Source organism: Hemicordylus capensis, chromosome 6 (genome assembly GCF_027244095.1).
Source record: "Hemicordylus capensis ecotype Gifberg chromosome 6, rHemCap1.1.pri, whole genome shotgun sequence".
In the NCBI taxonomy this organism is placed as follows: Eukaryota; Metazoa; Chordata; class Lepidosauria; order Squamata; family Cordylidae; genus Hemicordylus; species Hemicordylus capensis.
This window is the reverse complement of record NC_069662.1, coordinates 22,072,330-22,094,467: the sequence shown is the minus strand read 5'-3', so window position 1 is coordinate 22,094,467 and position 22,138 is coordinate 22,072,330. Positions and strand designations below refer to the sequence as shown.

The window sequence follows — 22,138 nt, the reverse complement described above, 5'->3', positions numbered from 1 at the left end:
CCTATTTTTCATCCGTGGATATGGAAACCAGGTCTCTAGGACCTCACCGTGGATACGTGAAACAGTTAACGAGGACCACCTGAACTTGATTTAAAAATAAATGATTTTCAGGATCCAGTAGATACAGAGGACATGTTAGAAACCAGTGTCTCTGATGTGGGAAAGACTGGAGCAGTGATCTAATGAACGGGATTCTAGTCACAGAAGCCTAAGAACCAATCAACAAGTCTGATCTCTGGGTAAATTTTATTTCCAATCTTTTACCCAATTTGATAGAGAAGGGAAGATGGGTGGGGTTGCATCTTCAGTCCACCATAACAACATGGCTGCCCCTTCCCTTGCTCTTAATTCATGGAGCTGGCAGAATTTGCTGTTTCTTCAGTATTTGCTGTTTCTTCTGTAATCCACATCTGGCAAGGTGGTCTATTTCCTGTGTAGGTGGGCATTGTTGAGACAGTTTGGGGAAATTTTGGTGGGAGGAAAGGAGTTAGGGGCTAACAAGTCCAGATCAAAGGAATGAAGTTCAAAGGTTAAGTTGCTCAAGTCAGCAATTGGGTTGTATGGGGGAAAGTCAAAACCACTGTAAAGAAGAACTAAGTCAAAAAAAAAGGAGAGGTCATAAGTTATAGGAAATTCAGAAAATAAGTACCTTGACTGGAAAAGTGTTGTTAGAATTCAAATAGGAACAAGAAAAACAAAACCATATGTAAGTTTGAAAATAACAGGTCATGTGGGAGCACAGCAAGACAAAGATGGGAAGGTTGGAATTTAAAGGGTGGAGGGGGGCAACACCGTAAGTGAAAAGGATGTCCAGTTTTACGAGGCAGCAGGAAGCAATCTGGAGCAAAGCCACAGGGGTTGGAGGTCAGGTGCTTGATGCGCTGGCCCTCTACTCACAAGCAAGTTTCCCATCAAAGCTGGACAGACAGATGGCGAAGGCTTGAAGCGCACAGAGCGGGAAGCGGTAATCCATGGTGAACACATCAGGTGCTACACGACCAAACTGTAGCACAATATATTCAGCTGCAGATCAGGGAGAAAAAGACAGATGAGACAAAGGGAAAGGCTCCTAATGAACTCTGTCCCTCTGCATCCATCAAGCCTTCTTCAGAAAACATGCCCGTTGCCCAATGCCTAGGGTTGCCAACATTCCATTGCCTGAATACGGGACACAAGTTGGGGTGGGTGTGTCTTGGGGGCGGGGTTGTCTGTGGGTGGAGTCATCCTAGAAGCCTGAGCAGCAGTGCATTTGTAACAACAACAACAAAACAAGCCCCATGATTTCACAGAGCTTCTTGTTTGTACATCCTACATAGACCCAGAGCAAGTGTCAGTGAAAAATTAAGAGATCCCCCAGGTTTACACACACACACACACACACACACACACACACACACACACACACACACAACACTTCCTCACACCTTCCTCACTGCAAGCCACACTGAAAGGCTTTTTTATCTGCCAGAAGTGGTGAGTTGGTTAGCAGGAGTCTGTAGGTCTATTCACATTTGATAAGTAAACAATTAGCAACTTGCAAAACCAGGCAATTGCTCCTGCAAGTCTGCAGAGCAAATGGGACTTCTTTTGTGAATGTTGTTGTTTCTTTTACATTATAATATGGACTTCATCCAGACTTCAAAGGGCTCAATACAATGCAGTGAGGGATGAGAGAGAGCCTCAGGCTCTGCCACTAATACAGGGAAAACAGTATCCCATTCAGGACAAGAGATTTTTCCCTCAGATAAGGGACTTCCCATATAATAGAGACTGTTGGAATCGCTATCAACACCCTCCTTTCTAACAGACATACATCCCTCTTCTTGTCTCTGTGGCACAGATCCAACTTCTCCCCAACCTTCTTCATACCAAGGCACACTTACATTAGAAATACACACACACACAAATTTGGACACACTGTCCCCCCACAACAAAGGCACCACATTTTTGTGGGGGCAAAGTCACCATATATTTATTTTTGCTTCCTTCCACATGCTGCTGAGCACAAGCAGTGCAGGACACACCCACACCCATGCAAATGTGTACTTATTTTAAACGTAAAATGACACCGTTTTAAAGTATTAGGCTTGTTCTCACAAGGTCTCCGACCCTACCTAGTTCAGGAGCTGCGCTTGCTCCTGTTTCCTGCTAGTAAGTGAGTTCAAGCAGGCCCTACTCAGAAAACAGTCCTGCCCAGCTGGGGATTAGCACACAAGCACACTCCCCATCCAACCTTGTTTAAACTCACAGACCATCACAAAATGGGAGTGCGTGCCACTCCTGAAAGCAAGAGGCTTCTCCAATGACAACAACAACAATAATAAATAATAGCAATAGCACTTACATTTATATACCGCTCTATAGCCGGAGCTCTCTAAGAGGTTTACAATGATTTTAGCATATTGCCCCCAACATTCTGGGTACTCATTTTACCGACCTCGGAGGGATGGAAGGCTGAGTCAACCTTGAGCCCCTGGTCAGGATCGAACTTGTAACCTTCTGGTTACAGGGCGGCAGTTTTACCACTGCGCCACCAGGGGCTCTATTAATAGTGAATAGTGCGAATAATAATGAATAATGAATAATGAATAGTGAGAATGTGTCCATATAGTTTAGACTTTTCCTCTTTGGGTGATTTCAGTCACTTCTTGTTTTGAGTCCATGCCCTGCTTTTGGAGCTCACTCACTCCCTTATGTACCATTCGTCATGGTGCATCTTTCATGGTGCATTATGAGATTAGAAAGCTCCAAAAGTGGGGATTTTAACCTCTCGCTTTGGGAGCTGATTCAGAGTGCGTCACAGTGCCCCATAGCACACTGGTTAGAAATGCTGCTCTAGACATCTATTATCCCTACAGTTATGGGGCTCAGTGATGATTGGTTACAATGATCCTGAAATGGATACCAGTCAATTTCTGCACAAACTGTCCTCTTCAATACTATAAGTAGCGTGTGAACCTCATCTGTAACCTGACCAGAGTGATCATTTGTGCAAAGACCTATTACCCATTGCTCAGATGGAAACACATCTGAGCTGGGGCTACTATACTGGGTGGGGGGATTTCCTTGCTGACCCTTAGGCCTAAGCATGCTTACCTGGAATTAAGTCCTATTCAAAGCACCTGGACTTACTTCCAAGTAACTGTGCTTGGGACTGGGTAGGAAAACTTCCCACTTGAATTGTGACCCTTTATCTTTGCCTGTCACTTACGGTCCTCCTCTGAAATGATTTGGAAGTTCTTGACGGAGGCCTGCGTGACACGCCCATGGAAGTTGAGCACGTAGGACTGAGACTCCTCATTCCAGGCCGGCATCTTGTTTTGGAGTATGATCAGGTTCTGCAGATTCTGGTTCTGGTACCGCGTCAGTAAAGTCTCATGTTCCTGTGGGCACAGACACACACAATCAAAGTCTTACGGTGGCTTTATGTTGGCAGCTCTGACCAATGCCATGTGCCAATACCATGCCAGCAGGAGCCACTCACGTTTTTAGGCCGGATACAGATTCTTTCATTGTCTGCATTCATCCCGGGGATTATCACCGTCATTTTTCGTGGACCCTTGAATCCCAAGACGTTGGTCTCCTGTGGGGGTTGAGTGGAGGGAAAGAAGTTAAGTTCTCCTGTTTCTTCCACAGAAGTCTCATTGGAGTTTACTGACACCTTCGCCCTATTCAGAGATTAAGGCCAGAGGTGCTCTTACCCCTGGACTTCTGGGCTGACGTCCAGGGCCTCCACACCCCCTGGAACCCCCCCCCCAAATCCTCTTTAGTCTGGTGGTGGGGTCGCTGTACTGCTGGCCCGTGCTGTCCCTGGCGGCCGAGCATGACTAAGTGTGACGTCTGCTTTAGAGACAGAGGAGGGAGTGGGGAAAGAAATGTGTGGGGTGGGGATATGTTAAGTTGTGTGTTGAAATGTTTCTGCTAATGCATATTTACATGAATATACCAGTTTTATATTCTTACATTCTTGTGAGTTTAGTTGCTGTTTGTGTCCTCAAGAACCCATATGTTAAAAATCCCACATGTGTCCCGGTATGTGTAAAGGGAGATGGTGCTTAACTTGCAGTGGGGGTGGGTGGGATTCCAGGCTCCAAAATTTCCTAGCTGCACCTCTGATTAGGGCTACTCTTATCGCTGTTAACCGGGTAGGACGAGCGTGCTACCCAGCTTCGGGAGCTGTGGGAGCTCCCAGTTCCTGGTCATGTGTGAATTAAAAGCTAGGCTGGAAGCAGCAGAGGCTTGTCCTAGCAAGCCAGCGGGGCACCCAAGGCATTGCATAAGTGCCACAGCCTATGGGCATACCAGCTGTCCTGCGACTCCTCTTCTCACCCCAAGAATCCCACCACCCCCAAATTTAAACGTACATAGCAAATGGCAACCAGCTCTTGACGTAGCTTGGCCGTTTCTGGAACAAAAGGTTTCTTCTCTGGGTTGATCCCCTTGTCAAACACAGTAAACTTGGTTCCTAGCACATTGGATCTAGAAGCAAGAGACAAATATGCTTGCTTATAATTAAACAAGGTACACCCTCCCTTAATTGTGCCAACATGCCCCCTCCTCAAAGTAATAATACGAAAAAAGTTTTCAAATTAGATTAGATAAATTCATGGAGGAGAATAGGATCACTGAACCCATGGAACTGATTGCCAGGTAATTTAGGATCAAAAAAGGAAGTACCTTTTCACACAGCCCATAATCAACCTATGGAATTCTCTGCCACAGGATGTGGTGATGGCCACCAGCTTGGATGGCTTTAAAAGGGGCTTAGACAAATTCACGGAGGACAGGCCTATCAATGGCTACTATTTTACTATTTTATACTGCCCATAACCTGCATCTCTGGGAGGTTTACAATTAACTATTCTTTATCGTTATAGGCTCAGAGGCTGGATGCCTCTGAATACTAGTTGCAGGGCAGCAACAGCAGGAGAGAGGGCATGCTTTCCCTCTTGCCTGTGGACTTCCCAGAGGCAAGGCTGTCCATGGGAGGGTGCGGGGCTGAAGGTGAGCAGCATTCCCCTTTGTCCACACTCCTCCTTTGCTGCCGCTCCTCACTCCCTCACCCTGCCCCCCCCCCGTATCCAACTCGCGTAGCAGCGTTAGGGAGCTGGAGACTAAATGACAGGTGCGTGTGTACTTTGAAGCCTAATCAGGGTGCACACACACCTCTCATTTAGTAACCAGCTTACACAACAATGGGAAGTTCACCTCCCTCCCCGTTCGAGTGACAAGCGAGGCGAGCAGATTTCCCAGGGCCACAGGAGCTGGATACTAAATGAGAGGTGCGCATGCGCCCTAATGCCTAATCAGGGTTCACATGTGTTTCTCATTTAGTATCCAGCTCTTGCAGCGCTGGGAAATTCGCTCACCTCTTTCGTCGCCTGAACAAGGAAGGAGGCGATGGACCTCCTTAGCACTATGCAAGTTGGATACTGAATGTGGGGGGTGAGGAGTGGCAGAAAAGGGGGAATGGGGGTGGTTGGGTCTGGCTGTAGGGCCTGTGGAGGCATGGGGCTGGAGGCGATCACCCTGGCCGCCCCGGCCAAAGGATGGGCCCGCCCAGAGGTGAGCAGGGAAACAGAGCTACTGTGGTGAGCCACTGTAGGAAACAAAATGCAGGACTAGATCGGCCTTGTGTCTGATTCAGCAAAGCTGTTATTATAGCTATGTGTGGAACTTCCATGCTCAGAGGCAGCATACCTCTGAATACCAGTTGCTGGAGAGGAGGGAGAAACAGTAAGGGAGGGTGATTGATTTCAGGGGCTGCTTGTGGGCTTCCAGGCCGGAGGCCTCTGCTTGGCCAGTATGGAATGCAGAATGCTGGGCTAGATGGACCTTCAGTCTGCTCCAGCAGGCTCTTATGTTCTTATATTTATTTATTTTTAGTGTTAGACTTCTATACCGCCTTTCGCTAAAAACAACCCCAAGGCGGTTTACAAAAGTTAAAACACATAATTAAAATGAATTAAAAATATTTAGCTAAAAATATAAAAACAATCCGATATTAAAATATATAATATACAAAAACTATACATGGATAAAAACACAGAGAAGCAGCAATAAAACAATCATGTAAAGGCCTGGATAAAAAGCCAAGATTTAACCAGCTTTCTTAGAACAGTAATGGAGTCTGAGGAGCGAATGGCCACAGGGAGAGCATTCCAAAGCCTGGGGGCAGCAACAGAGAAGGCCCTGTCCCGAGTGCACAACAACCCAGCCTCCCTCATTGTCGGCACCCGGAGCAGAGCCCCCTCAGATGATCTCGTCAAGTGGGCAGAAACCCTTGGGAGCAGGCGGTCCCTCAAATATCCCAGGCCCAAACCGTTAAGGGCGTTAAAGGTCAACACTAGCACCTTGAATTGGACCCGGAAACACACTGGCAACCAGTGCAGCTCTTTCAAAATAGGTGTGATGTGATCACACCGGGCAGCTCCAGATAGAACCCTAGCTGCTGCATTTTGTACAAGCTGCAGTGCAAAGGAAATTATGTACAAAGGAAATGCAGCATTACAGAATCAACCCTCTTTAAAGCAGTATGGCTCCCAACTAGCGATGGGAAGGCTTTGAAAAAAGCCCCTGAACATCTTGTTGTTGTGTTTTAACCTTTTTTCTTGCCCCCACCCCCCTAAGCCAAAGAAGGGGGAAATAAAATTTTTATCTGGCCTTGGGGGAAAACTGGGGGTGGGGGTCCCCCTCCTCCAATTTGTCATTTCCTCCCCTAAGCTTGGACATCTCTAACCCCAACAAGGGTCCCCAGGTTCTAGAAGCAGGAGACAAATATGCTCCCTTATAATTAAATGCATAAAAGCATGTTATTTCTAACCAGTGGTGGCTCAAGACCTCTGTGTGCCTGAGGCAGCGCACCAAATGCCGCCCCAACCCTTGTGTAGATCCTCTTCTTCTTTTCCCTCCACCCACTTTAAAAGCAGGAAACAGAAGCGCATCTCATCAGCTCATTGCTACCACAATAATTTGTTGCCTGAGGTAACCGTCTTACCCTGCCTCATGGAAGGGCCGCCCTTCCTCTAATAAAGAAATCCAAGCACTCTGCAGTTCTCAGGGTTCTTTTAAGAACACCAAGGCAATTAACCCACTTTCAAACTGCTGTAAATTATTAGTGCGGAGGTGCCCCAATATTCAAAATGCTAGAACTGAACGACGCCTCAGGTCCCCCTAGTCATCTGATCTCTACACTAAAAAGTCCCATATGTCTTAGCCTTTCCTCTTAGGGAAGGTGTTCCAGCCCGCTGACCATCTTAGCTGTCGTTTCTTGCACATTTTCAAGCTCTACTATGTCTACGCTACTAATACAAATTGGCCTTCTTAGAGTGATCAGGTTTTACAACCCTCTGGAAACAAGGCAATGAGAAATGTCATCAAAGTTTAAGATTCATTTCTTGCACCTTGTGGAAACTGTCTATCAACACCTAGGCTTGAAGCAGTCTGTGTAACCCAACATATTTTGAACTTTAATTAAATAACAAATATACTGCCAGCTCTTTGTGTTTATGTTCTGTGGGACCAAGACAGCTGCTAGTTATGACTTGTTCAAAGGAAGAGAACTGGTCATGTGGTAGTGAGCCTGAACTGTCCCCTTTGCTAGGGAGGGTTTGCATTTGAATGGGAGACATGTGTGAGCACTGTAAGTTATTCCCCTTAGGGGATGGGGCCGCTCTAGGAAGAGTGCCTGCATGCTTGCATGCAGAAGGTTCCAAGTTCCTTCCCTGGCATCTCCAAGACAGGGCTGAGAGAGACTCCTGCCTGTGAACTTGGAGAAGCCACTGCCAGTCTAAGTAAACAATACAGAGCTAGATGGACCAATGGTCTGACTTGGTAGAAGGAGGCTTCTTATGTTCCTAAAGTTCTGTAGGTTCCTGTCTATGACAGTTCTGGACACAGTCAATTTGTTCCTTATTTAGATGCCACAAGATTTGTGGTGTTTTTGCTGCAACAGGCTAATAGGCTTATAAGCCGAGTTGCTCTCGGCTTATAAGAGCAACTCCCTCGCCTGGGGCTGGGAATGTCTTCTGGAGTATGAAAGCAAACACACCTGACTTTTCCCATGAAGCCGTCTCCATCCCGTGATAAATCAACTGGGTCCAGAGAAATGAGGTAATTTGAGGTCTTGCTTTTTTTCCTCTTCCGGCCAGACATGAGGAAACGCTGAAAGAGAACACCCAGTGACCAATAAGATGGGTTCCTGGCAGGGTTGGCTCCAGGTTTACAGAGGTTGTTGACAAACTGCCCTCCACTGATTCTTTTGTTGGAGGATCAGTGCATAGTTTCTGATTATTAGAAAGCATTTTAGCAATAGCCATTGATAAGTAAAATTTCTAGCTTGACTAAACTTTAGCACAGGCCTTATCTAGTAGTTATAAGATGGTAGGGAATGTTTTTTTCTGCTTTTGCCCAGAAACGTTTCACTGTTTAGAGCTGATAAATGAATAACAGGCAGTTGGGTAATGGAATATGGAATATTTCAACATGGAGCCAAAAAGACAGTAAACGAGGGACTGCAAGCGTCCAGTACATTGACGTGGCATGTACATTCTGGGGGGCTGGTCATGTAACGTGCATAAGTATGTAAAGATCCAATCAGAAAGCAGTAAACAACTATCATAATCAAAAAAATATATAAATAATTGTATTAGATGGTATGGGGTCCTTTCACAGATTTTTGCACAGAAGTGTGTTTTGTCCCTCATACCAGTTGAGATAGACTGTTCTTGTGGCTTTCGCTTGAATTATTGTGGTAAGTTCTGAAACAAAGACTTGTTCGTGATTATGATCTTGTCTCTGCCTGAGATTATTAAGGAAATCTATGTCCAAGCTTAGAATCTGTCTTGTGATGGTGATGCTTTTCATTGTGTCTAGGACAAGCTCAGTGTGAACCATCCCTATAGTGACAATAAATCTCTTTCACTTTCCTACCTGGGTGGGTCCCCAGTAGAGTTCCTGGTAGGTCTTAGCATGTGGGATGCAAAAGAGGAGGCAATGGCTCAGCAGCTAGGGAGCCTCCTATCTACATAGGATAGGAAAGAGTAGGTGGCAATAGAGCAACTCTCTCTCTCTCTCTCTCTCTCTCTCTCTCTCTCTCTCTCTCTCTCTCTCAGTTGAGAGCATCATCACGAAGGCTGTGGACACAGAGGTGGTCTCAGCCAGTGGTGGCCCTTTCATGAGGCAAAGTGAAAAAGTCTCCTTAGGTGGCAGACTGCTAGGGTGCCAGCAGGGCGGCAAAGATGCCAGCCACTGCTACCATCAGAGCAGCTCTTCAGGACTGATCTGGTCCTTGTAGGCTTTGCAAGAAGCACCTCTCCTCACGCTGCTGGCAAGAAGCATGGGGAGGAGAGGAGAGGAGAGGAGGCTGCTGGCAACCTTCCCTCTTCCCTACCACTTGCAAGGGTTGGTTTTGAAAGGGGGCTGGGCCATACCAGGAGCATGGGCCAAGGCCAGACTGCATCTGTTTTTTTATTTTTTTTATTTATATATCACCCACTCCAGCTGCTCTAGCTGGTTCACAACAAAGGTGGGGGGGACGACCCCCAAAGCATTTTAAGTATTTACAAGTAAACAGTTTTTGTAAGCAACCCAGAGACATGTTGAGTGAAACACATTATATATACATGTGATGAATAAATGAATAAATTATAATAAATAAAACAATCTAGAACCACTGAAAGCCAGGCTTTGAAAGTACATTTTTACAGCTTTTTAAAGCTTCTAGCATCTCACTTCAGGCCCTACCATGTCTTGGGCCACCTCAAAGATTGGCAGTGGGCCCTTTTGAGGGCCCTTGGCCATCAGCAACCGCCACAAGATGCCAGTCCCTGATGCCTGGCCTACCTCTCTTCTCTGTTGCTGGCAACTCCATTCTGATGCCTATCTGATCAGCATACCGCTCCCGTTAAGCCAGGCCTCCTCAACACTGGCCTCCCAGCTGTTTTTGGACTACAACTCCTATAATCCCCAGCCACAGTTGCCAATAGCCAGGGATTATGGGAGTTGTAGGCCAAGATCGACAGGAAGGCTGCAGTTGAGCAGCCCTGCGTTAAGCCAATAGGAACCTGTCCCTAAGCCACTAATTCCATCTGTGGTGGGGAAAATATGTACCTCTTTCATGAGGTACCAAGCATCTTGCAAAACAAAACCCAGGATTCTTAAACAGCAACAGATCACGGGATACTGGGTGAACTGCACCACCTCCCTGAGTAATTATCTGCAGCAGATTATAGGGAAAACAAATTTGCCAGTGCAGAGATATCAATGAAGTCAACTTCCTTCTCTAAGGTCCCTGGTGACCTCTTAGCCTGGCTGAGAGGAATACTCACTTCAAAAAGTCAGCAGCAAGTCAAGTTAAAACATCAAGGACAAATATAATGCCATGGTAGCTAATCTACATTGACTGAACTCCGTTTCCTTGATGGTTCACCAGAACCTTGGCCTAATGCATATTTCAGAAGCCTGTCTGTCTTGATGGCTGAGATCAAGCAAATAAGAGGGCTAGCTCAACTTTCTTGTTGTTTTTCTGTTTAATAATGTAGGGCTTGCCCTGAATATTTGAAGTAGGGTAGGCTGTAGGCGCAAATAATTAAACTGAAATAATTTATTCCAGTTTCAGGAAGCAGGGTTTCCAACTGTAGGTTATTTTAAAAGAAGCACAGAATTCTTTCTCACTTGTGTATACCTTCTTTCCATTTGCCATCTCAAGATGAAGGTAGTACAAGGGAAAGATGCCCTTGTCCATTCCTTTCCGGTCCCGTGTGATACGACACTGGATCGTATTGCCCTGAGGAGCAGGAGTTAGTACAAATGCCTCTATGTCGTCCACCTTGAGGGTCAGTGGGGTGCAGGATTCCCCACTTGGAGGCTGCTGGGGGTGGGGGAGGAAAAAAAGGGTAGGCTGTAATGGAATGAGATCTGGAAGCTCTGGCAAGAGTAATTTTTCCCTATTCTGACTACCTGATGTTCCCTTAGTATGTGAGGGCATATCTGCACCACAACTGTAACAGCTTCTCCCTCGCAGAATTCTGGGAGTAACAGCTTCTGCCTCATAGAATTCTGGGAATTGTAGTTCTGTGAGAGGCTAGGGACCAAACTTCCAGCACCCTTGCAGCACTATGGTTCTCAGAATTCCTTGGCAGAAATGGTTATTGCCGAACCATTTTCAAATCAGTTTAAGTTTGTCGGAGCAGAGATTTCTGGCTGAGAGGGAATGGGTATAAGGAGTTGTCTTGGAGCTGTTTAGACCAGCACTATGTGCCCCTGTGGTGCCTGTAAGAAATTTGTTCTTTGATTGACATTAGCTTTTGAAGAATGCTTTATTACAGTCTAGTCTTGTGCTAGATGGCGGCGGGGGCAGGAGGAGATTGTGAAAAAGCAGGACGACAAGGAAGCAGGCTGGATTGTTTGCTGTGTAAGACTAAAGGGCCATCTTGACTAAATTCCCAATGTGTTGATTTTACTTCATTGCCTGGACTTTTTGTATTGCCTGACAATGAACAGGAGTTCTCCAGGCTGAGGTTAGATATTCCCCAGCCCCTGCTGTCCGAATTTGTTATCTAGCGATCTCGTGGGTTAAGCCTAGAGCCTTATATTTTCAAAACAGGAACGTATTGGACTTGTTCTCACATCTGGTAGTGGTGTGGGAGGAACATCCAGCCAGGCAAAAGCCTCTCGCGTGTTCCTGAGAAATGGTCATCTGTCAGCAAAAATCGAGATTTGGGGTGTGTGTGGTCATCTGCCAACCTCGATCTGGGACAGACGGGACAGGACTTGCTTCTCCTCCACCCTTGACACGGTGCTGGGTACACGAGGTGTATTAGCCACTGCCTTCCTACCCAGATTGCGGCTGGCTGGCACACGATCACTTCCTCCTGGCTTGATTTTTGCGGACACAGGACTATTTCTCGGGAGCACACACAGGGCTTGGAGCCTGGCTGGACTCAGGGGTGTAGGGACAATGGAGCAAAGGGGGACGACAGTCCCTGGGCCACCAGGGTCTGGGGACCCTCCCACGGCACCCCCCACTCCCAGGGCACCCCTTTGCCCCTTCCTGCAACTAGCAGGCAAATAGTCTTGTCAGCTGGTATGAGGTGCTCCCCAGTTTTGCCCAGCTGATGCTTCGTTCCAGGGCTGGCTGGCTGGAGGCTTCTTTCCCTGTCTCACTCCCAGTGCAGCTGAGAAAGAAACCCCACAGCAGTCAGCGGTGGGGAGGGTTCAAACAGACCCTCTTCTGGGTAGTGTCCACGCCCCCTGCATCGACATTAGATGCAGGGGGTGTGGCAGAAAAGGGTACTCGGCCCCAGGGGCGTAGCTAGAGGAGAGGGGGCCCGTGTTCATCCCCCTTTCTGGCAGCCCCCCAGACTGAGGGAGATAATGAAGAAAATAGGGAGGGACGGAGCTGGAGGGCCCTCTGGAGCTGGGGGCCCGTGTTCTTTGAACCCTTTCGTTCAATTATAGCTACGCCCCTGCTTGGCCCCGTTCCCGATTCTCCCCAGTCAGCTCTGCATTACAGCCCGGCTGGAAGCTCTGTCCGCTGCCTCGCCAGGCCAGAGATTTCCTGTGACATTTAAAGCAAGAAAAGCATGTGAACCATGGCAATGTGGATCCACTGAAGGGGCCGCAGCTCAGTGGCAGAGCACCTGATTTGCATGCAGAAGGTCACACATTCAATCCCTGGCAGCATCTCCAGGTAGGGGTGGGAGAGACTCCTGCCTGGAACCTTGGAGAGATGCTCCAAATCAGTGTACCAGTCAGTGGGGACAATACTGAGCTAGATGGATCAATGGTTTGATTTCCTATGTTCCTATGTAACCAGGGGGAGATTATGAACGATCATGAGAGCCCTAGAAAAGGCACACGCGATTCCAGACTTTGCTTCTTACACTGTCCAAGTCAATCTCCCCCCGGTGGTACATGACCCTACTGAGGCTGTCTTCGTCCTCCTCTTTGAGGTCTTCGTCTTCATCCTCATCGTCATCCCCCTCATCTTCAGTCAGGCTTCTCCTTCCATTGGTGAGAGACCCTGGGGGAAATGGGGAGAATTGCAAAGGACGGGATAGACAAGGATCACCTCTCTTCTCCCCCCCACTCCCCATTTCTGCTCCCCGCAGGGCTGTAGCCAAAGGGGCTGAGCCTGGACACTGCAAGGATACTCCAGGCCCCTCCCTGAATATTCAGGCAGGCGGAGGAAAGGGGCTGAGAACCGCCTGCATCCTCTGCTGCTCTCAAGGCCAAGAGCAGCAGAGCAGTGGTGCTTCCAAGGCCACTCAGTAGATGAGCTCGCTAAAGCCACTTTCCCCTGGCCTGTCAGCCAAAGAAATGCCACTGCTGTGCCTCCCCTTGGTTTTGTGAAGCGTGGAGGAGCCAAATCATTGTTGGCTTCTGTCTCCCACCATCCCTGACCATCCCCACATCTTCAGATAAGGCCCCTGCCCTCCTGACAGCTCTATCTTGAGCTGTTTAGGAACCCCCTTTAAGTAGTTTGGGACCCCGGGGTGGGTGGGGGGTCCAGACCCCCCGTTTGAGAAGCCCTGCCTTACACATATGTGGCTTGTCATGTTTTGAAGGGCACTGAAGCCCAGAAGCTTCCTGTGCTTTAGAAATCCTACGCAGCCTCCTCCCTGGCTTCTGAGGGTTTCCTCTGGTATTGCCCACACATGGCAGGTCTATGTTGACAGCCATAAGGACTCGAGGCTCGCTTTTCTTCACGGAAGAAAGAGGACATTCTCATGACGTTAAATTTTAAGGTGCGCCTTAAAAGCAGGATATAAATGCCAAAAACACACACATAAATAACATGTATTTTTAGAGAGCCAGTGTGGTGTAGTGGTTAGAGTGAACTAGGACTGGGGAGACCTGAGTTCAAGTCCCCATTCAGCCATGAAACTCACTGGGTGACTCTGAGCCAGACACTTATCTGTCAGCCTAACCTACTTCAAAAAGTTGTTATGAGGATAAACATCAACATGTACTCCTTGGATTCTGGGCTCCTTGGGGCAAGAGTAGGATATAAGTATAAAAATAAATTCTGCACCCAAGACCACCTAATTTGCAGAGAACTGTGGAGTACACACAGCCCTGAGGATGATTGGTGTCCTCAACCATATCCCAGAATCCTTTGCACCAAGCCAAGTTCAGCCATTTGAGCAGACTGACTGGTGACTCCTTCTAGCCAGAAGACTACTCACCTCTGCGCACAAGCATCCTGTCACGGGGCTTCTTCTCTGGCAAGGGTGGTACAGTCAGTTCCTGGGATGATTCCCCCTCGCTTTCAGAGTCACTGTGGAGTCTCTGGACATTACATATTTCACCAGTGGCATCTAAGGATTCTGCAGGCTCCAGGCCTTCTTTTTGGGGATCATTCTTGAAAACTAAATGAGCTGAAACACAAGGTCAGTCAGAGCCAGTTTGCTACTGCCCTCTCCTGGCTGGTTCTGGTTTCAGCCTCCCCTTCTTCCAGCTGTCTCAAGGTTGCTTCTTATACAACAGGGACAGGCAATGTGTATCTCTCCAGATGTTGCTAAACTACAACTCCCATTATCCCCAGGTGTAAAAAATCGTGGCTGGATGTGATGGAAGTTGCAATTCAGCAACATCTCAGATCAATGATCTCAGAACTGTGGTGCACTTTCTGGTACCTCTAGGCTTGACTACTGCAATGTGCTCTACGTGGGGCTGCCTTTGTATGTAGTTTGGAAACTTCAGTTGGTCCAAAATGCAGTGGCTAGATTGATCTCCAGGGTCTCTCGGATAAATCATATTAATGCCTGTCTTAATACAACTGCATTGGCTGCCAGTAGGTTTCCAGACAAAGTACAAAGTGCTGGTAATTACCTTTAAAGCCCTAAGCGGCTTAGTACCAAGTTACCTGAGAGAGCGCCTTCTTCTGCATGATCCCCACCGACATTAAGATAATCGAGAGAAAGGTCCATCTCCGGAAGCTGCCAGCTCGTCCAGCAGCAACTCAGGAGTGGACCTTCTCTGTAGTCGCTGCTGGGCTGTGAAATGCGTTCCCTATAGACATTTGCGGTTTAACATCTTTACCAGCATTTAAAAGAGCCCTTAAGATGCATTTTTTTAGCCTGGCTTTTAGTATTTTTGAATGTTTTAAATTGCTTTAACTTGTTGTTTTAATAGCTGTTTTGTTTTTATTGTATTTATTTTGTGTAGTGCCTAGAGCAGATTGTGGCTGGGGATGATGGGAGTTGTAGTTCAAAAACAGCTGGAGGGCCAAGGTTCCCCACCCCTGGCCTAGAGCCTTTGGAATCAGGTGGCAAATAGATAGATAGATAGATAGATAGATAGATAGATAGATAGATAGATAGATAGATAGATAATCTGGAAAGCCACACGTTGCCTGCCCCTGTTCATACAACATAATGTTTTATATACAGGAATCAGTTCCCAAATATAAAATACAATAGGGCTGTTTTCACAATTGTTATTAGGCTAGAAGACTCCTGCCCAGGTTCGAGAGCTGTGCACACTCCTGATATTTGATTGTGTGTTAGACAAAAGCAAGGTCTGAAGTGGGGAGCTTGCTCGTCTGTCAAGACCTACCCAGAGACCGTAGGGACAAGCATGCCCTACCCAGATTCCATCCGCAGCTTCGGAATGAGGGAGGAAGAAAAACCCTCCTACCCAGCTGGAGCCTAACCAATGAGAAAGCTCTCCGCCTCTGACCTTACTTTTATCTAACACACGACCAAGTATCGGGAGCATGAGTAGCTCCTGAACTAGGGTAGGAGGCCTCTCCTACCCTAATAATAAGCGTGACAACAACCCTAGCGTTATTTATGGATGTGTACCTGAATAAAGTGTATGTTTCCCCCAGCAAAAGATGAGTGAGCAACAGCCAAAACTGGCCCCTTCCCCTGCCCCAATCAGGAAAGCTGCCATAGCTCAATGGTAGAGCACTGTTTTGCATGCAGAAGGTCCAGCCAAAAGGATCAAGTGCCAGGGAGGCTGGGACAACTCCTTCCCTGCCTGAGATCCTGGAGAGCAATTGCTGGTCACAGCAGACAATACTGGGTAGAAGGTCCAATGATCGGGCTTGGGATAAAGCAACTGCCTAGGTGCCAAATCAGACATAGGTTTGTGTTTGCATTTTTGCCAGCAAAAAACTAAGTTATCTGCACCTGTGCAGTGCCCCATTCAAAAGTGACGCTGCTTGCATGCAGTTTCCCTCTTTCTACATACCCATTTACACCCACACACAAATGTGCCAATCTGCCTTATGATATAAGGCAGATTGGCACATAAGGCAGATCTGCCTTATGATATAAGGCAGCTATATGCCCCAAGGGTCTGCCAGTCAGACCCTTGGGGCATATAGCTCAGCACTGTCCACCCTGACTGGCAGCAGCTCTCCAAGGTTTCAGGCAGGAGTCTTTCCCAGCCCTACCTGGAGATGCTGCCAGGGAGTGAACCTGGCGCCTTCTGCATACAAAGCAGGTATGCAGTAGTGCCAAAGTCCCACCTGACTCCTCCTTCCAAGAGACTCCACCTACCACCCCTGCTGCTGCTTTGGCTCCTCCTCCTCCTCCTCCAGGCTCAGCTACTAGGGAAAGAGCCCAGCCCATTTCCAGCCCAGACACTGCTTCCTGCCACCCACCTTCCCACCTGTTTAACCATTGCTGAGGAGGAGGAGATGGAGGCGAGCTAGACAGTTGGCAGAGAAAGTACTCCACCGAGTAGAGTGGGTGGGAGGCTGCCACGCATTTGTTCCTTGCACCAGCCATATTCCCTGCATGCATGATAATGCAGCAGGGTGACTGGCACACAGTAGCTCCCCCAGCCTCAGAGGTGGCGGGAGGTGGGTGGGAAGTGTGGCAGGAGGAGGGGTAATGGAGCAGGGAAGGGCCAGCCCAGGGACACTTGTCCCTACGCATGTGACAAGACAGCTTTGAATATGCACTGTGATACCCCATGGAGACCACATATGCTTCCCCGTGCACATTAATTTGCAAACACAGAGTGCACACTCGCAGCATGAGTCTGCATGCCTTCACACATGAATGCTTCATAAGAACATAAGAACAGCCCTGCGGGATCAGGCCCAAGGCCCATCTAGTCCAGCATCCTGTTTCGCACAGTGGCCCAGCAGATGCCGCTAAAAGCCACAGGCAGGAGTTGAGGGCGTGCCCTCTCTCCTGCTGTTACTCCCCTGCAACTGGTACTCAGAGGCATCCTGTCTTTGGGGCTGGAGGTGGCCCACAGCCTTCCGAATGGCAGCCATTGATAGACCTCTCCTTCATGAAGTTATCCAAACCCCTCTTAAAGCCATCCAGGTTGTTGGCTGTCACCACATCCTGTGGCAGAGAGTTCCACAAGTGGATCACGCATTGTGTGAAAAAGTACTTCCGTTTGTTGGTCCTAGACCTCCTGGCAATCAATTTCATGGAGTGACCCCTGGTTATAAGAACATAAGATAACAAAGGCCCCAGCGAGATTTGAAATTGTGACCCCTGATTAACAAGACCAGTGCTCTAACCCCTTAGCTATGGAGCCTTGCTTGAGCCTTGCTTCTTGTTTCCATACCTCCTTGTATTCTTGTACACACTCTGGAATCTCACCTTCCATATCCACAATGATAGACGGGACCTTCTGCCTTGGAGACAGGGCTTCCTTCGTTAATTTGGAAGCCTGGCCATGCCGCTGGACCTTGGGTCGCCCTACAGAGAGTAAAGATTAAAGATTGTTCATGGGTCCTGTAGTAAATGTTGCCTAGCAACCCAAGGTTAAAATATAGATGAGAGACCCTGGGTTCAGCACCATGAATATTGAGAATATTGAAATTCCATGCCTGGAAAAAGTCAAGCTCTGCCACTTAATATTATGCAAATAAGTAAATTTGCATGAGTTTGATGTTATTCTCTAGCCATTAGGGGCTAGCGCATATGCTGTAGAACAGGGATTCTCAACGTTGGGTCCCCAGATGTTATTGGACTTCAACTCCCATAACCCCCAACCAAAGGCCACTGGGGCTGGGGATTATGGGAGTTGAAGTCCAATAACATCTGGGGACCATTGAGAATTCCTGCTGTAGAGCATATGTCACTCACATGGTGCACAGAGGGTGCATCAGGAGAGGAGAGCTGGTCTTGTGGTAGCAAGCATGACTTGTCCCCTTAGCTAAGCAGGGTCTCCCCTGGTTGCATATGAATGGGAGACTTGATGTGTGAGCACTGCAAGATATTCCCCTCAGGGGATGCAGCAGAAAGGTTTCGAGTTCCCTCCCTGGCTTCTCCAAGGTAGGGCTGAGAGAGATTCCTGCCTGCAACCTTTGGAGAAGCCACTGCCAGTCTGTGAAGACAATACTGAACTAGATGGACCAATGGTCTGACTCAGTATATGGCAGCTTCCTATGTTCCTATGAAGGAGGGCTGCAGGGGAACAAGAATGTCATGGACCTCCTATTCCATGCAGTGGCCTCTCATGCTCCCCGTACACGTATATTGGTGGGCAAATGGGGAAAGCAAGGCTCCGCTAACACTACTCTGTTCAAGGGCAGTGCCCTCACAAGCAACTGGATCAATTCCAAACAGGGCCGGACTGGGGGCACTGAGAGGGTGGTGGAATGTATGTGGGGAAGGCACCAGATTTTAAGCAGAATGGGTACTTAAGGGTGGGAGTATTCACTACTGCCGAGTGTGGCGGGGTGCAGAGGTGCCCCACGGGTGGGGCGCACCGGAAATATGCCGTTGCCCTGTGGGCCAGTCCAAGCCTGATTCCAAAGTACATAAAATAAATACTATCCCTTGCATGGAACCCCTACCATTTGCAAGCATTTCTCAGTGTGGGTGCTGTTAATGTAGGAGACGGTCTTAGGAAAATGATTGCCTCTCCCAAGCAGCTCATCTCCCTCAGCTGCCTGCCACAACAGAGGCAGCTGCTTGTCAAAAATGGGCTGCAACTTTGTCTGTCTGTAGTAAGGGAGCCAACAAGTTTATTGAAAATCAACCCAAAGGCTTTCTTATCAAATATTTATAGCAATTGTTCCATAGAGAAGAAGAAATAGAAGGAAATCAATTTTTGTTCACCTCAAAAGTTTCCTAGAGACATGTCACTAGAAATTATTGCCTCTTTCCTCTGGCCTATCTGATCCTTTCTAACAGAACTACTGATGGCAGTCTTCTCAGAACCATTATAAGGTTCTCTAACCTACTTTTTTGTTCCTTAGTTTGCCCGAGGCTGTCTGAGAAATAGGAAAAAACTTTCCCTTGATTTCATCCATTGCCATCCTGGGCAGTTGAATGCTACAGAAAAACATTCAAAAACTTGCTCAAAATAGATTGACCTTCTTATGTTTTAATAATAAATCTTGTCTTTCATCCCTAATTCAAATGTGCAGACCTTATTTGCAGTTTGATGTGCTATAGCCCAGCTAGAACTGATGTTGAACTATGATATTGAATTTTAATTATGTTTTATATTGGTTTTATTGTAACCCACTCTGAGACCTTTGGGTATTGGGTGGGCTAGAAATGTAAATAAATAAAATAAATAATGAGGCTAGTTATTCCCTAGTCACAATCTCTGGTTTCTGGATTTCACCAGATTTTGCCTGCAGAGTTTAACTTGTCTCTGCATCAGGACTAGAAACTTGCTTTTCCCCCTCTTTCAAAATAAAAGCCAAAATTAATGTGGCGTGTGAGATCTGTGGCTGGAATTCCCAGTGTCTTTTTCTTTGGTTACAAACAGCAGGGCAGCAGTGCTGAAGGCGAAGAAAGGATTCACCCTTTCCTCCTTCACTATTTTTCTGATTTAACTGGCCCCCTCCCAAAGCTACTGTTAGCTATATTATGCACATCTTTCCCCCTCCCATAGCTGATAGCAGCTTTAGGCAGGGGTATGATTTAAGTCAGGAAAACAGCACTAGGGAAAGGGTTAAATTCTTTCACATAGCTTTAAAAAACAAATCAAAAAGGAACCTTGTAAATAAAATTGCCTCTCACTAGTCAAAATAGAAGCTGATTAATTATGGGGAAATTCACCACTAATCTACCAGCTGTGCTGAACAGGGGACAAAGCTGCAGGGCGGAAGCTTTTAATCAAAGGTGCAGTAGTCCTGAAAAACCACAACAGCATTTGCCATAGGACAGGCAATTGTTTTTGCCAAAAGAACTTAAAACCCAGAAAAGATATGGGAGGGCAATACAGAAAACCCTGGAGTGTCATGTTGTCACTGGGATTCTCTGGGCAGCTTCATATGACTGCTCGCAAGTCTGTATGTGGAGAACTTATCAGTAAAATGTTGGCAACCAAGAGCGGGCTCCTGGCAGGCATAACATCTGAAGCTGCCCACGCCCGTTCCTGAGATTCTCCGCCCAACATACCCCTCCCTCTCAACTTCAAATCTTTGTTACAAATGTCAGGCAGAGCGCGAGAGAATTTCGGGCAGAGAATCTTGGGAACGAACCCGGGCAGCTTCAGACGCCATGGCCTCAGGGAGCGTGCTCTCACTTGCCAATATCTTCTTCCCAGCACGCTCCTCACTTACAAACCCTCCGGCAGTTGTGTGAAGCTGCCCTCCACACAAAGTGAGGTGAAAAAACGACGACAGGTCCAGAGAAAAGGGTGACTGCGGGAACACTGGGGTGGCAGTGTCCTAATAAGACTGAGACTCTGAATAGTTATATACTGCTTTTCAAAAGCAGTTGTCAAAGCGGTTCACATCGAAAAATAAATAATTAATTAATTAAGTAGTAACTCAGGACAGCAGAAAATGTTGAGCTGGTCCGCTCAGACAAGAACATTGTGGAAACCGTGCAATCAGCTGTCCTCATAGAGATGTAAAGACCTGGAAGAAACGGGGTGGGGGGGCATTTTTTCTGGAAGAAATGCGGGGAGGGGGCCGCTTCCTCCATTTTTTCCAGCTTTCCTCCAAGCCTCTAAATCTCTAGTCTTTCCAAGCCTTTACATCTCTAAGACATCCTCTCCCCATTTGGGGCAAGCAACCATTAGTTTACATTCCCCCTCCACTACATACAACTTGTAACATCAGATGAAGCATTTCTGGATGTCCAAGGACTGGCACTCTTGAGCCTAGCACCACGTCTGGAATGTCTCTGCCTCCGTTTTTGGTTGCCCCTGTTTGCGAAGGAGGAATTCATCCTTCTGCAGAGGCAAAGAAGTGCTTCTAGGGGAGGCAGGTCTGTTGCCTGGCAACAAAGGGGCAGTAGCCTAGCAACAGAGAATCACATCTCAGGAATGATGCTGAGAAGCACAGGAAGTTGCTTTCTACGGAGTCAGACGACCATTGGTCCATCTTGCTCAGTACTGTCCACACCAAGGGTGGGCAAACCTGGCCCTCCAGCTGTTGTTGAACTATTATTTATTATTATTATTTATTCAATTTCTATACTGCCCTTCCAAAAATGGTTCAGGGCAGTTTACTCAGAGAAATAACAAATAACAAGATGGATCCCTGTCCCCAATGAGCTCACAATCCAAAAAGAAACATAAGATAGACACCAGCAACTGTCACTGGAGGTACTGTGCTGGGGGTGGATATGGCCAGTTACACTCCCTCTGCTAAATAACAGAGAATCACCACGTTAAAAGGTGCCTCTTCGCCAAGCTAACAGGGGAACAACAACTCCCATCACTACAACTCTCATCACCCTCAGCCACAATTGATTGTGGCTGGGGATCAGTGGTGGCAGATGAGGGGTGGCGAGAGAGACCTTTAAAAGTCATAATGGACAACTCCGGCACATGGATGCTATGGGGATTAGCAGCACCCTACCCGGCAGCCATCCCACCTATGGCACTCACCTGGCTGCCATGCATGCGCATGCGCAGTGGCCAGGTGAGTGCTGTAGGCGGGAGGCCTGGCAGGGTACTGCTGCTCCCCACAGCGACCAGGTGCTGGAGCTGTCGGCTGTTAAAACTTTTAAAGGTCTCTCTCCCCACCACCCCTCTGGGCCACCCTCACCGGCTACCACTGCTAGGGATGATAGGAATTATAGTTCTACAACAGCTGGAGGGCCAAGTTTGCTCATCCATAGTCTACACTGACTGGTAGTGGCTCGTCAGGGTTGCAGCCAGGAGTCTTTTGCAGCCCAGCCAGAAGAGGCCAGTGATTGAACTCGGGCCCTTCTGCATGCAGAGGAGATGCTTGCTCTTCCACTGC

General features: G+C 47.6%; 1 protein-coding gene across 4 annotated transcripts in view; it reads right to left on the bottom strand.

Annotated features, from left to right (window-relative positions):
- Window positions 1-229: 229 nt before the first annotated feature.
- Window positions 230-22,138, bottom strand: part of LOC128331836 (tubby-related protein 3-like) — a 43,030-nt gene continuing 21,121 nt past the window's right edge. For 2 of the 4 annotated variants that reach the window (XM_053265758.1, XM_053265760.1), the window contains 9 exons: window positions 17,577-17,675; window positions 14,190-14,381; window positions 12,885-13,024; window positions 10,685-10,870; window positions 8,051-8,163; window positions 4,365-4,479; window positions 3,485-3,583; window positions 3,212-3,383; window positions 230-1,023 (listed from right to left, as the gene is read on the bottom strand). In XM_053265758.1, the coding sequence (XP_053121733.1) occupies window positions 890-1,023; window positions 3,212-3,383; window positions 3,485-3,583; window positions 4,365-4,479; window positions 8,051-8,163; window positions 10,685-10,870; window positions 12,885-13,024; window positions 14,190-14,381; window positions 17,577-17,675 (1,250 nt within the window). In that variant the 3' untranslated portion in view covers window positions 230-889. The remainder of the gene's footprint in view (window positions 1,024-3,211; window positions 3,384-3,484; window positions 3,584-4,364; window positions 4,480-8,050; window positions 8,164-10,684; window positions 10,871-12,884; window positions 13,025-14,189; window positions 14,382-17,576; window positions 17,676-22,138) is intronic. The other 2 variants (XM_053265759.1, XM_053265761.1) reach the window with 2 other exon arrangements.